Source organism: Podarcis filfolensis (assembly GCF_964270895.1).
Source record: "Podarcis filfolensis genome assembly, chromosome: 1".
Classification (NCBI taxonomy): domain Eukaryota; kingdom Metazoa; phylum Chordata; class Lepidosauria; order Squamata; family Lacertidae; genus Podarcis; species Podarcis filfolensis.
The window spans coordinates 55,751,146-55,766,657 of record NC_139604.1 but is presented as its reverse complement, the minus strand read 5'-3'; the positions used below and the strand labels follow the sequence as shown (position 1 = coordinate 55,766,657).

The 15,512-nt window shown below is 41.8% G+C and overlaps 1 protein-coding gene across 2 annotated transcripts; it reads left to right on the top strand.

Moving 5' to 3' along the window:
* Positions 1-673: 673 nt before the first annotated feature.
* CBLIF (cobalamin binding intrinsic factor) lies at positions 674-14,234 on the top strand. Of its 2 annotated transcripts, none has more exons than XM_083575769.1 (9): positions 674-800; positions 9,420-9,590; positions 9,706-9,849; positions 10,389-10,538; positions 11,109-11,284; positions 11,404-11,584; positions 12,394-12,538; positions 12,815-12,933; positions 13,982-14,234. In XM_083575769.1, the coding sequence occupies exons 1-9, from the start codon at positions 731-733 to the stop codon at positions 14,041-14,043; spliced, it is 1,218 nt and encodes a 405-aa protein (XP_083431895.1). In that variant the 5' UTR covers positions 674-730; the 3' UTR covers positions 14,044-14,234. The 2 variants fall into 2 exon arrangements, with proteins under 2 accessions (XP_083431895.1, XP_083431896.1); XM_083575770.1 differs by lacking the exon at positions 674-800 and adding an exon at positions 8,481-8,639.
* The last annotated feature ends 1,278 nt before the right edge of the window (positions 14,235-15,512 follow it).

Sequence of the window (15,512 nt, the reverse complement as noted above, 5' to 3'; positions counted from 1 at the left end):
CAGATAGATGCCAACAACCATTTACACATATTTGCAAGCTGTGTCTACAATGGACGGGGTCACATCATTAACACCTGAAGAAGGTCCTGCTTCTCCCATAGCCACAGCCTTGTATTCCAGTAGAAATGTGACCAATAAGCATACAAAGCCCAGTACTCTAATCTTAAATGTTCACTTGGATTAAGCCATATTGGTTTCAATAAACCTTCCTTCCATGTAAGTATGTTTATGATTGTGACTTGTGGCTATGTGTGTGGGGGATGCCCTTCTATCCTGGAATAACTGACAGCCTGTGCCTATGCAAATGTTCTCACCCTTGCTTGTTCAATGGAATAATAATAATAATAATAATAATAATAATAATAATAATAATATATTTATACCCCACCCATCTGGTTGGGTCTCTGGTCGGCTCCCAACTGAATATTAAAACACGATAAAACATCAAACATTAAAAACTTCCCTAAACAGGGAAGTTTCTACCTGTTTCTACTTCTACCTATGAAACACATTATTAAGAACTGTCATTCTGTCAATCTGTACTTTCCTGCAGGGCAGGGACACACATCTACGCACATTACTTGGCATTGCTCAATATCTCTTTCTTGCTATGGGGAAGCAACATGATAAGGGAGGAGTCCCTTGTACCTACCTCTTTGCCACTGCTTGGTTCCTGGTTGTAGTGCTCACATCCCAAGAGCAACCAAGAGGCACATACTGCATCTGAGTAATGATGATGGGACCTCTGTTGGGATTGGTGTTTCTGCTTCTCATCCAAGGACAATGCTGCCTGGACTGTAGTAAGTAGGAAAAGCCTGTCAAACTGAATTTCACTCTCTTTAGGTCATAATGATACAGTGCTTCCAAATCTCATTTATTTTCAGGGGGTTTTTTTTAATGTCCCAGAATGGCAGAAATTTGCAGCTTCCCTATAACACTTCACATCAGCTTAAGTATTTCGTTGGTCTCCCTCTTGTGTCTCTTCTTTTGTCTCCCTTTTAGTCCTTCTCTTTGTCTCTGCTTTGTCCTGCTTCATCTCTCAAATCAGGTTGCCGGCTTTTGTACTGGTCCAGCAGCAAATACCAGGGGATATAAAAGATAAAAGAAGCTGTGTTGGCCCCTAAGAAAAATCCAAAATCCATATTAGCCAATCAAAATGTCACAAAATAGTTTGCAAGCTTTTGAGCGCTCTAGAACCCTGTACCATTTCTAAGGTCTTCCTCCCTTGCTGCACTGCTGCCCCATCTTGTCATTCTGCTATCGGGATGGGGAAACTGCTGCTGTTAGACTTCAACTCCTATCATCCTTGACCATTGGCCATGCTGGGTGGGGCTGATGGGAGCTGGAGTCCAACAACATCTAGAAAGCCACAGGCTCCCAATCCCTGCCCTATTGCAGATCACATGGCCTCAGGGTGAGGTTGTACGGTAATTGTATGATACTTCTTCAGGTAACACACGGGTTGGCACAACAGCAATATAAAATGGATGAGTTGTATTTTTGTATTTATTTGTTTTAAATATTTATACACAGTCCCTTTATCCAATCACTTCAGGGCAGTTTACAGTAACAGCTTGTTAAACTCCATAGCACAATCATTCCTCTGTGCCTCTTATTCTTAGAAATATATACAGTGGTACCTCAGTTTTCGAATGTCTCCATTGACGAACATTTCAGTTTTTGAACACCGTAAACCCAGAAGTAAATGCTTCGTTTTTCGAACATGGCTCAGAAATCAAACATGCCAAGCAGCTTCCACTGAGTGCAAGATCCTGAGGCCTAGCTGTCAGCTATTGAGTTTTTGATTTTCAAACGTTTCAGAACTCGAACAGTCTTCTGGAAAGGATTACATTCGAAAACCGATGTACAGTGGTACCTGTAATTTGTTCTGGAGGTCCGTTCTTAACCTGAAGCTGTTCTTAACCTGAGATACCACTTTAGCTAATGGGGCCTCCCGCTGCCGCTGTTCTCATCCTGAAGCAAAGTTCTTAACCCAAGGTACTATTTCTGGGTTAGCGGAGTCTGTAACCTGAAGCATCTGCAACCCGAGGTACCCCTGTACCACTGTATATAGACAACATCACTTGTGCTTTTCACATTAGCATCTTGCTGTTAGGTGAATAATGCAAATGGTCCAGCGAAAGGGAAGCTCCTAAAATGAGAGCAACACAAAAAAAAGTCTGTAGAGGGATGAAGAGGAAGATTTCTTTGTTTTGAAATATGCTGGGTTGGGTTTTCCACATCCTTCTATGGATATAGTTGTGTTGCTCTTAATTAGTAGTATGCAGTCAGTGGCCCCTGCGCAAGGATGACACGCAAATTCGTGAAGCGTTCCATATTTTTAGAAAAACGGGCTGAAAAAGGTTTCGCAGGAAAGTAAAGCAATTTTGAATCAGGAGATATCAGCACAAGAAATAGAAGATGCCATTCAAGGCATGACGCTGGGCAAATCCCCCGGGCCGGATGGACTGACTTCTAAATATTATAAAGTTTTGAAGGAAGGACTGATACAGCCCTTGAAGGAAGTCTGTAATGAGATTATGGAGGGGAAAAGGGCACCTGATACGTGGAGTGAGGCCTATATCACACTTATACCAAAGACAGAGACTGAAAAGACTCAACTTAAAAACTACCGACCCATCTCGTTATTGAATGTGGATTACAAAATCTTTGCTGATATTTTAGCAAAGAGACTGAAAAGAGTTTTGATGGAGGAGATTCATGGGGACCAAGCGGGCTTTCTCCCAAAAAGGCATTTGTCGAACAATGTAAGGAATATAATTGACATTTTGGAAAAGCTGGAAGTGAATATAAACACTAAGGCTGTTTTGATATTTGTGGATGCCGAGAAAGCCTTTGACAACATTTCTTGGAGTTTTATGTTGAAGAACCTCCGGGGGATGGGGGTAGGCCAAGGGTTTGAAAATGGTATAGGTGCAATATACTCTGAACAGAAAGCGAAACTTATTGTAAATAATGTGGTTACAGAAGAGTTCAAGATTGAAAAAGGGACACGTCAGGGGTGCCCTATCTCCCCACTACTTTTTATATCGGTCCTGGAGGTTTTGCTTAATATGATTAGGAGGGACCAGTTGGTTAAAGGGATTCAGGTCGGAGCTAAACAATATAAATTGAGAGCATTTGCAGATGATTTAGTACTTACATTGCAAGAGCCAGAAGCTAGCACGAAAAGAGTTTTGGAAATAATTCAAGAGTTTGGTCAAATGGCAGGATTTAAATTGAATAAGTCAAAGACAAAGGTTTTGGAGAAAAATTTGACACAGATAGAAAAAGAAAGGTTTCAGAACGAGACAGGGTTGACTGTGGTTAAAAAAGTGAAATATTTGGGTATAAATATGACAGCTAAAAATGTGAATTTGTTTAAAGATAATTATGAAAAAACTTGGAGAGAAGTGAAAAAAGATTTGGAGATTTGGTCTAATTTAAAGCTTTCCTTGTTAGGCCGAATTGCAGTTATAAAAATGAATGTATTGCCAAGAATGTTGTTTTTGTTCCAAGCATTGCAAATAATGGACAAAATGGATTGTTTCAAGAAGTGGCAAAAAGATATATCTAAATTTGTCTGGCAGGGCAAAAAGCCCAGAATTAAATTTAAGATATTAACGGATTCAAAGGAAAGAGGGGGGTTTGCCCTGCCAGACTTTAAATTGTACTATGAAGCGGCAGCTTTTTGCTGGCTGAAAGAATGGCTGCTTCTTGAAAACACAGACATTTTGGATTTGGAAGGTTTTAACAATATTTTTGGGTGGCATGCATATTTGTGGTATGACAAGGTTAAAGCACACAAAAGTTTTAAAAATCATATTGTCAGAAAAGCACTATTAAATGTTTGGGTTAGATATAAAGACTTGCTGGAAAATAAAACTCCAAGGTGGCTGTCGCCAATGGAAGCTAAGGCAGTTAAAAAGTTAAACATGGAGTCCAAGTGGCCAAGATACTGGGAAATTTTGGAAAAGGAAGGGGACAAACTGAGATTGCAGAGCTTTGAGAAATTAAAAGGGAAGGTGAGAGATTGGTTGCACTATCATCAAATAAATGAAGCGTTTAAACTGGACAGTAAAATTGGCTTCCAGGTGGAAAAATCAAAATTGGAGACAGAACTGTTAGAACCCAGTACTAAGAATTTGTCAAAAATGTACAATTTGCTGCTGAAATGGAATACACAAGATGAAACGGTTAAATCAGCCATGATTAAATGGGCTCAGGACATTGGTCATAATATTTTGTTTGCTGATTGGGAAAAGTTGTGGACCACCGGGATGAAATTTACGGCATGTAATGCCTTAAGAGAAAATATTATGAAAATGATATATAGGTGGTACATAACCCCAGTCAAGCTTGCAAAGATTTACCATTTGCCTGATAATAAATGTTGGAAATGTAAAGAAACTGAAGGTACATTTTTTCATCTTTGGTGGACTTGCCCGAAGATTAAGGCATTCTGGGAAATGATCTATAATGAACTTAAAAAGGTATTTAAATATACTTTCCCCAAGAAACCAGAGGCCTTTCTCTTGGGTATTGTCGGCCAAGGGGTGTTAAAGACGGATATAACTTTCTTTATGTATGCTACAACAGCAGCTAGAATACTCATTGCGAAGTACTGGAAGACGCAAGAGCTACCCACACTGGAAGAATGGCAGATGAAGGTGATAGACTACATGGGCTTGGCAGAAATGACGAGCAGAATCCGAAACCAGGGAAGAGAAGCAGCGCAAGAAGAATGGAAAAAATTCAAGGACTATTTAAAGAAATATCACAAAGTTAATGAAAGTTAGAATGATGTTGGACTGGAAAGTAAATGGTTACTATTAGTAATGGTTAAGACAAGGAGAATAAGGAAGATTAGTTTAAATCTAAATTAAAATAAGGGAAGATTTGCTGAGTAATCGATAAGAGTTTGGAATACAGAAAAGGGAGGCATGAGGAAGTCGGGGAAGAAAGGTATAAGAAATTAGGATATGAAATGGTACATGTTTTCTTTGTTTTGTTTTTGTCTTTGTATGTTTATGTATGTTATGTTTATATGGAAAAAATGCTTGAATAAAAATATTATAAAAAAAAAAAATAGTAGTATGCAGTCAGTCAGTGGCATGTGTGTTTTAGAAGTTATCCCTGGGGAAGATGGCATTAGTTCTGAGTTTTCAAAGAAAGCTACTCCTACAGAGGCAAGGGTGATGGTTTTGAATTATCAGCTTCTTATTAGGGTTAAATATCTGTTCTCCAGAATCCAATGCAGAACATGGGTTAAGAAGCAGACCTCTCCCTCAGCAGTGGCGTAGCGTGGGTTGTCAGCACCCGGGGCAAGGCAAGTAATTTGCGCCCCCTAACCCGTGGATTTGCGCCCCCTAACCTGTGGATTTGCGCCCCCTAACCAATGGATTTGCCCTAACCCCAGATGTTGCGCCCGGTGCGGCCGGCCCCCCCTGCACCCCCCACGCTACGCCACTGTCCCTCAGAGTGATAAAATGAGGTGACAATTGCTGTGTATGCACACATATCTTGGGGGAGAGCTTTTCCTTCTGCTGCTTCCAGAGTTGCCAACTTTTAAAAAAACAACAACCTGATTACTACTCCTGTAATTTTTACAGCAACTTAATCTGCAGACCGTAGCAAGGTGATGATAATGGCGACCTCTTTTCCATTCTTAGTTTTACATGTGGAGTTGTGCAAACCAAACTGCTGTTTAATGAGTAAAAGGAAGCCAGACTGGATTTTTTCAGATCAGCTGGCAATCCTAGCTGCTACTATTTACAAGGAAGTAAAATGCAACAAAATAGCTATTACTAAAGGTCATCACACAGCTTCTCTTGGCTTAGAGAGCATACTGTTATCTTCCTGCTTGCTTTATTATTGTTATATTCACCCCAGCTCTCCACATGATGGAAAATTCCAGGAGTGCAGTGATTACCCAGGAGGGGTGCCAACACGAATAGAATATTGTGGGGGGCCAGGTAAGCCCCACCCAGAATATTTGATCACATGACACAGTGCATGTACACCATTTGAATCAGAATGTCCATCAACTTTGTGGGAGCCCAGCCACCTCAAATATTTTATTGTGGGGTCTGAAGCCCCCAAGGCCCCTAGGAGTTGACTCCTATGGTACCCAGGTTTGGTTCCCTTTGAAAGAAGGCCTCTGAAGGCTTTTTGATATTTTGTACTATTTGTGTATTTTAAAAAAATACCCAGGTTGACCATAGGCCATTGAGGTTCAGCATCCAATAGACAGCACTACAAATACTGTTAGTTTTTATAGAGTCCAGATTCAGCCTACAAGGTACTTACAGATATTAACAGATACTCACAGATACTATTGATACTCCTTTGTCAGGTCCAAGTATAGTGTCAGGGCAAAACAAACTATCCAGACACAACCCAGACTGTCATTATTTTATGGAGGTATCCAAGCCCATACCAGAAATTTAAAAATGCAAAGGCATGTATTGCACGCCTGTAATAATATTAATAGGTCATGATTGCATTCAAAGGAGAAATACAAAAGAAAAAAAGGGCACAGTGTGGAGCAAAATAATTACAATTAATTTATTAAAGCTGAGGCAGAATCAGAGGTGAGTAAGGCAAGGATTAATGTCAACTTGCATTCCACATCGGACCAATGGACATACAGGTTTTTAAGATCTGCCCTTTCAAAGTGGCTTACAACTCAATTAAAATAAACATGAATTACAGATGAGGGTTAGGGGTGAGTATGTAATGAGACTTTAGCTATATCATGATTCAGCACTAACTTATCCCATTGATTTAAAGGGAAATGAAGTTCAGCTCAACAGTCAGGGAAGCAGGGCCCAGAGTGAATTGTGGGTTGTCTTGTCAGCATCATTCCAAACTATAGAGCTACTGAAGGACTATACTATGGTCCATCCCTCCCATTTTCTCTTCAAGATAAGTTTTGGGAGAGTGGGGAAAAGGCTCCTCATGTGATTATTGGTCCCCCATTAGCTGTGAGTGAGGAATGACTCCTCCTGGTGACTGATCTACTGAATAAGATGATGCATTCAGCTGCAGCCTATCACAAATCCACCACATGTGAATGTAATCTCATTACATGTTGATGGATCTTCACGGGGACTATACTTAATTGCAAAAATGATTCAGAAATGTAAGGAACTGAACTTAAGACTAGAAAAAGGAGAAATAAAGACACTGAAATTGACATATTTGTACATCTCCAGTAACCACAGTCATTGTTTCAAAATTCTGTGCAATCCCTGATGTTTCCGGTTAAAGACTGCCAATAACTAGGCACAGGAAATGCCCCTGCCTGTTGCTCAGGAGAGCTGGTGCTGTTTACTGGAGTAAGCAGTCCAGAGCTTTCCATACTAAGTGTTTAGCGTGGAATTGCCATGCTTGGATCACACACCTTTTACAGAGCACACACACAAATTATTTATCCAGCCACCCATCCTTCTTTCAGACTGCAAATGATCCATCTTAAAATAACACAAAAAACCTTAAGTGAACAGTAGCACCATCTCTCCAGGTGAGCTTGCAGAACTACTCTGCTGCCTTTTTAAAGGTGCCTGTTTCCACAGCCCTCTCCCAATTCTCCAACTAAGCATACATTTGCCATTTCTTTTCTGGTCACTGTTGAGAGCTCCTAATATTTTATTAATCCCTAACTCACTCCACCTATCCCTGCCCTGCAACTGCACTCCACAAATGGGTCTCTGCTGCAAGTACTGCATGCCTCAGAGGTGCACTTAGCTTGTACTAGAAAGTGGGCTTTTAGTGTTGCAGCTCCAGTCCTTTGGAATCAATTACCAGCCAAACTTGGGCAGGTGCCTTGTGTCATGATGATTAGGTATCTACTGAAGCCATTTTTTAATATATATTTTTTGCTTAACAAGGCTTTCACTGAAGGGTGACCCAGGCATTTATGGAATATTAATTGTGTATCTGCAGAAATGTATTTATTGGTTTTTAAAATAATCTGTGGATATGGTTCTTCTTGCTTTTAGAACTTGTGTTTTATTCTACTTTTGTTGACTTGGATCATTTCATGGTGTGAAGTGGTTTATAAATTTGTTTTAAAGATTAACAAGTAAATAAGAAATCATGGAATTTGGCCCAGGAGACAATTTTGCAGGGCAGTTTTTCCTTCCTAACAAACAGAAGGCTATCTGAGAAGGTTCTGTGGGAGAGATGCCAGTGGGCTTAATTTCAGCCACTTCCCAGATGTCACGCCCAATGCTGAATGCTGAACACTTCCCAGATGTCACGCCCAATGCTGAATGCAGGCAGCACTGCCTGGTCTCTGTAAGGAGCGTGTCACACTTCACAAACAAATGACCATTTTCCCATGAATGGTGATTAACCTTCACTTTCACTGGTATCACCTTGTGGAAGTCACAGAGGTAAACAAATTAAATAATACCAGAGGTGATGTGGCAACTGAAAAGCAAAAGGTTGGGAGGGAGGGAACTGGAGCTGCACTTGCAGGTTATATAAAGGAAGCCCAAACAGGCTTTCGACCTGCGCCAACTTCTGGTGTTCTTGGAAACGTCAAAGAAAAACACACTCACTCCAGTCCAAAATGTCCCTCTCGGCTGTTGTCCTTTTGTGCATGTTTTGCACAGTGACCAGTGAGGCTTGCAGTGAGTATTAAAAAGCTTAGGGTGCTTCCAGAGGTAAGTACTGCCAATGGGTTCTTGAGGTTTCACAAGCAGGTTGTTGGAGACAAGGTCTTCAGAAACCAAATGGATTTCCTCCTGGGAAGGGTAAATCTGGACTAAATGGTGTGGGTGTGTGACATGGGTGGGCTAGCATTTTATGATAACAATGTCGCAAGGAAGCTGCAGAAAACCTTGAATCAATGAGAAGCACTTGTCCCATGATATATACCTGTCTGTAAGCACCCTTAGTTACCACAGAGCCCCATTCAATGTGGGCAGGATTTAAAAGGTGCTTCCACAATACGTACAGTGCCGATAGAAGTCTGGCAGGAGTCATTCCTGCATTCTTTTAGATGTATCTCAATCTGCTCGGGAACATGGTTTATTTTCATTAGCCAGTTTATCAGCATGCTCCTGATGTTTTTACTGAAGCTATTATAGTGGTATTGTGCTTTTATGTTGTACACCACCCTGTTATATTTTACATGACATTGCAGTTTATAAGTAATAATAATAATAATAATAATAATAATAATAATAATTTATTATTTATACCCCACCCATCTGGCTGAGTTTCCCCAGCCACTCTGGGCGGCTGCCAATCAAATGTTAAAAACAGTACAGCGTTAAATGTTTAAATAACATTTTAAAAAATAAAATGCATTTCGTCATAAGTTGAATTGCAGTCCTACTGAAAAGTTACGTAAGTGCTCTGGGGGCAGTTGTTGCTTCTTGATGAACATCTGCTTTTCTCGGTTCCAGCTGTCCCCAGTGCTCAGCAGTGGCTGGTTACAGGGCTCCAGACTCAGCTAGAAAATGGCGTGAAGCAGCAGAGTTCACCCAGTCCAAGCGTCGTGATGGCTTTGAACCTGGCTGGGGGTCGAGATTCCACAGCAACAAAGCGGTTGATCCAGGATATCAAGGGTATAAAAGGTGGGATGTAGAGAATGAGAGGTGTCAGCTTCCCCTAGTTGTCCAATTGGAGCACTAGAGGTTTGTGAACCAAGCCATGCTTGTTTGGAGACACAATATCTGTCTCTTTCTGCAGAGATGACCTCTGGCAAAGTGGCACTTTATGCCCTATCTCTCCAATCATCCTGTGTGGATCCGAAGGATGTCCCGACAGCAGGGGGACGTGTCAATGTGGTCAGTGCCTTGGAAGAAAAAACCAATGAAGAGATCAAACATTACTGTAAGAAGACAAATGGCTGCTGAACTCCTCCCATCCTTCCAATGTTAGGCTGTGTCCTCTCCCAGCTCTTGCATGGATGGTGGCTCTCAGCTGAGTTTGAGAGGCCCGAATCCTTCAGGAATGTCTCCCTGATATGCTACCAATAATATGCCCTTGGATGTGCTCCCAAAACACTGGCTACTTATAACCACCTAGTGCAGTGGCTCCCAATGGGTGGTCCACAGATGCCAGGGGGGTCCGTGTAACCCACCCAGAGGTCTATGGCACCATTCGCAGAACAACAACTACCATAGAGGTATCAACATTTTCAAAAGCAAGGGGTCCATGGCTTGGCTTTTGGGAAACAGGGGGCCCACAGTACTTAGCTAATTGGGAACTACTGACCTAGTGTGACTGAAGCTAGCACCCATCTTTGCCATTTGAGAATAACCATGTCCCTAGTCATTATAAGAACCCCAAAGAATGTTGGGCTGAGCATGGGAGCCTGCTGCGGTCAGGAAGCAGCTGCAATGGATAACACACAGCTATGCTTGTTGCAGATGACACTGGAACCCCCAAGACTACCAGTTACCAACTGGCTCTAGATATCCTGGCCCTGTGTGTGGAAAAGAGTCCGGATGCCAAAAATGCTGCCGCCACCCTCATTAAGATTGTAAAAGGCTGCCAGAGCAAGGGCTGCTTCAGCGTAGGTAAGATTACCACACTTGTACATACTTTTTTAAAAAAAGTAATTTTCAGTTTTACGTTTATTCTGCCCTTTCTCCAAGACGTTTAGTCAGGACAGTGTACACACTTATCCTTGCAATAAGTAAGCCACAGTGGGGTGAGATGGTGACTTGCCCAAGGTCACACACAGGGAGTTTTATGGCTTAGTGGGGTTTGAGAGTCAGGGACTCCTAGTGCAAAATCCTGCCGTGCGGTGCAATTTGACCTGCTTCCTCCCAGTGCCTGCTCTTCAGCAGCCTTCATGCTCCACAGCTGCAGGGCTGACCTCCTTCACCTTGCCTAGTGTCCCTTCTGTGGGTCATCCTTTGCTGAGCAGGACACCAGAAAGAGAGATTTGCCCTGGTGCTCCCTATAGTCTCAGTAGGCAGGGCTATTTGTCTAGAAAAAAGAGGTGACGGAACTCGCCGTGAACACCTACTTCGTTCTCTTAGAATGGCAATGGTGCCCACCTGAGAGGTGCCAGGACTGAGTTCCGGCAAGTTCCGGCTGAATAAAAGCTCTGTCGGTAGGCAATGATGACGTGTGATTTGCAGATACTGCAGCCATGGTGGCTTTGGCACTGACTTGTGTGCATGACGGAATGAGCAAGGGGAGCAAGATGGAGGGAGCCATTACTGAGACGCTACGTGTGATCACAGCACAAATCCTTGACTCACAACAGGAGAGTGGCATCATTGGAAACATCCATAGCACTGGACTGGCAATGCAGGTATGTCTCTTGCCATGCATCAGAAGATGAAGCAAGGAGCATGTTCATCACCATTCGGTGTGTGTGTGTCCCATTGCCTTCTCTCCACTGCAAGCTTCTCTCTCTTGCTTGCTTTCCAGGCACTCAGTGTTACCACTGAGTTCTACCCTGCTGGGGCATGGAAATGCACCAAGACCATCGATGAAGTGCTGAGGAAGATGTATGAGGGAGCCTTTACTAATCCTGAGGCGGGTTCTCAAATCCTGCCTTCTCTAGTGGGCAAAACATACTTGGATGTTGCGACTCTGATTTGCTTCTCAGGTAAGGCTGCACCTCGCTGAGTGTTGACCTGAGCCAAGGCAAGAGCAGCATACAAGTTCCTAAAGGTCTTGAACTGCAGCTTCAGACTTTTGGCATATAGGAAAGGCAAGGCCTAAATTAATCTGTTTTCTGTTTTCCAACATAACCTTTTCATGCTGCTAGGAAGAAAGCCAAGTAGGGTTGTCAGCCTTTTTTCCTGACAGATCTCCTGCACCTCTAACAGCTGCATGGCAAATCTAGTTTCCCTATCATCACTAAATTTCCTTGATAGAAAAACTTGATCTGTATCTGTTGAGCAATGAATAAAGGCACTGTGAGAAGTGAAGTTACAGGGAACCAGGCAGAGGGCCTTCTTGGTAGTTGTGTCTGCCCTAGTGGAATGCCCTCCCATCATTGTCTTCTAAAAGTCAAATAGGCAACCCTGTTCAGGGAGCTTTTTTAAATGTCTGATGTTTTTAATATTCTGTTGGGAGCCGCCCAGAGTGGCTGGGGCAACCCAGTCAGATGGGTGGCATATAAATAATAAAATTACTTTTACTACTACACAATATGTTTGATATGCAAATGTGGGAAGTGGCATTAGGGCTAGTCCTTTCATGCACGCCCCTCCTGCACCTGTTCGCTTGACTGCATGTGCAGAGCTTATGACAAGAAAGGGCACTAATAGTGCAGTGGTAAAAGCTTCAGCTCATTTTCCCAACAAGGCTTAGATCATGTCATGGGCTCCCCACTAGCTCTGGGACTACAGGACTGGCTTTAGGTATTAAGGGCATCATGAGGTATCTGCTTTCTCCTGTCTTTTTGCACAGATCCTAACATTACAGTGCACTACACTGTAATCAATCAGCTAATAGGACCCTATTTCAACTACTCCATAACAGTGAAGGTGCCCAAGGGCTCCGTACTGCTTGCTGCCTTGGAAGCTGCTCAGCGTGTTAATCCCACTATATTCAGGTAAAGAAGGGAGGCCTGGCAGGGGTGTGTGAGCGAGTGTGTCAACTCTAGCATTTCATGGGGGCGGTGAAACCCAGGATGCAAAATTGTGAAAATTTATTCTTTAAAAATAAGCTAATACCATGATTTGAGGGACACCCAATATCATTTTTAAACACTAGATTTTGGTGAATTGTTTCTGAAACTTTTGGGACACTTCCCTTTTTTCTTCCCTTAAAAATTTATTTCGGAAATTTATTCCTCCTTAAATGATAGATTTCCCCCTTTTACTTACAGCTTTCAAACAGAATCAACTTCCTGGGGGCCCATGGTTATTTCTATCCATGGTGTCAATGGCAGCACTGATGACAAGACCTACTGGCAGTTCTTGAGTGGCGACAAACCCCTTGACCAAGGTGGAGTGTCTGATGAAGAAATCTTTTGAGTCAAAAGAAATACAAAATGGCCGTTTGCAGTCACAAGGGAGCATGTTCTCCAGATAACTTCTGCAGTTAATGGCAGTATTTCCTCTATTATGTTTGAATTGTTAGAAGAACAGAGAGCAAAACCAGCACCAGGGCTATGCCTGTGTTGTTCATATATACAATTAAAGTGGAAAGGAGCAAGGGGGACCATTAATATTCAAATCTCACCTATTAATAAATGGTGAGACACAATATAAGATCAAGGGAGTTGCCTTGGCAGTGACTGGAGTCCATGGTACAGGCTAAAGAAGGAGGTTAGGGAGACAGATGCTTTAGTGAGGTTACCAGCTCAAAGGTTGGCGTTGCTCAGGAGCGGGATTTGAATGATTTCCAAGATAACTTTTATTATTATTTATTTCATTTATAAATTGCTTCCCATGAGACACTGTGAAGTGATTTACAAGATCATAACATGCTATGTGTGATGTAAAAAGAGATAAAATTGATAACAGATATAAAAAAAAATTACTAGAAAATTTAATATAACAACAGTACATACAAATAACAATACAATTCAGATCTGGAACAGATACCAACTTGTATAAAGAGATTAGAAGACTTGATTAAAGAGGACATCTGATATCCAATGGGAGTCAAAGTCAGATATGAATACTAAGCCGAGGCTTGAGGTACAGTAGCAAGGCAAAAAGGACATAGAGAAGGCTGTGAAGCAGAACTGGGATAATAAATTTATTTATGTAGTTCACCTTTCATGTGCTCTCCCCGCAGTGGTGGGCTCTCTGTTTTTCATCTTCAGCTGATGGTACACATCCAGCATAAAACAAGCATGTGCTAGTTACAGTGTTGAAGGCAGCAGTCAACAAATGTATCTGATGGGAAACTGCAGATTCCTGCATTTCAGGGGGTTGGGCTAGATGACCCCTGGGGTTCCTTCCAATTCTATGATTTTATGAAAAAGCTGTATTTCCAAGCTGTAGAGCACTACTTACTTTTCAACATCACCGCTTTGTGTCTCCAGGTGTTGGCAGCTACAAGCCCACGGACAATGAACATATTGTGGCCAAATTCAGTACATACTGAGCAACCAGCTGCCAATAGGAAGAACTACTTCAAATAAATATTTACCAAAGTATAGTTCCTGCTCCAGGTTAAAGAGATGTGTCAGCTTATTTGAAGATGCAACATTCAGCCATGCTGCATGCTACATAAGAACATATGCACTATCTTGTAGTTCTGACAAGTTATAAATAAAGCAGTTGGATTCCTGTGTATCATACTGTGCATATTTCAGATTGTTCTACACCTTGGTATCAATTTCAGTTAAGCACTGATTTCATTTATATTCACAAAGTAAGAATGGTCTATGCCAGACAAAAATAGGAGTAAATATGATTTCTATCTTTTGCTTCCTTCTGTATTGGATTACTTCTGACGAGATAGTATGCAGATATGGAAAAACTACTCTACCTGCCAATTTTTAACCAGTAGATAGGCACCAAAATCAATGAAGAAAAGCTAGCATGGAATGTTTCTGTTAGAGTATGAAATGCTTTTCTATTCAAAATGCAAAAAAGTTGAATAATAACAAAGATACAACCAACAAGAGAAATACATCATAACTTTGAAGCAGCAGTAATATGAAAACTAATAAGCTAACCACACCAAGGTACGCTCTCTCAAACTGTCAAGTTTTAATGATTTGGCAGAAGAGTATCTGGATGTCCACAAGGCACATTTCCCTAGACAGGGAGCTCCAAAGAGTTAGCTCAAGATCTGAGAAGGGCCTGCTCCAAATTCCTGCCCATCTCATGTTGGAAGTGAAGTTCTTTTTTCTTCCAGTGGGAAACAGGGTAATGCCCAAAGAGCACATTGTACATAAACGAATACTGGGGAATAAAAATACATAAAAAGCCACAAAGTGGCTATTATTATATGCAAGGATTACAATACGCAAGACTTAAATTAACTACAGCCATTGCTGTACCCTACCCTAGCACACCTAAATTCCACCAGTTCTCTAAGTTTACTACATAATCGCAGCTGTCCTGTCCTGACTGCAGGGCATTTCCATGTGAGAGATCACAGCTACCATTCTAGAAAACAGGTTTCTGAGGTTTTAGATGCATATTACTAAAGATCAACTTGGTGCATGGGTATAGCTGCCCCCCCAATCAATAAAAATCAATAAAAATACATAACAAACTGAGGTTCTGCCCCCCCAACAAAAGACTTGCCCCCCTCAAATCCTGACTACGCCCATGACTTGGTGCCCTGAATCTAGAACCCAAAAACTATTTCAAGAAAAAGAAAGAAGGAAAATGTTTGCAGGGTCCCCTACTTAAAACAAAGCTGCTCCCAGTGACTTTTAATGTGCCACCAGGTTCTTTGCTGCGATAGAGGCTGCAAGCTAAGTTGTAGCATCCAGGGCCAGATTTAGGTTTGATGAGGCCCCTAAGCTACTGAAGGTAATGAGCTTAGCTGTCAACGTTTCCCTTTTTTAAAGGGAAATTCCCTTATTCTGAATAGGATTCCTCGCAAGAAAAGGGAAA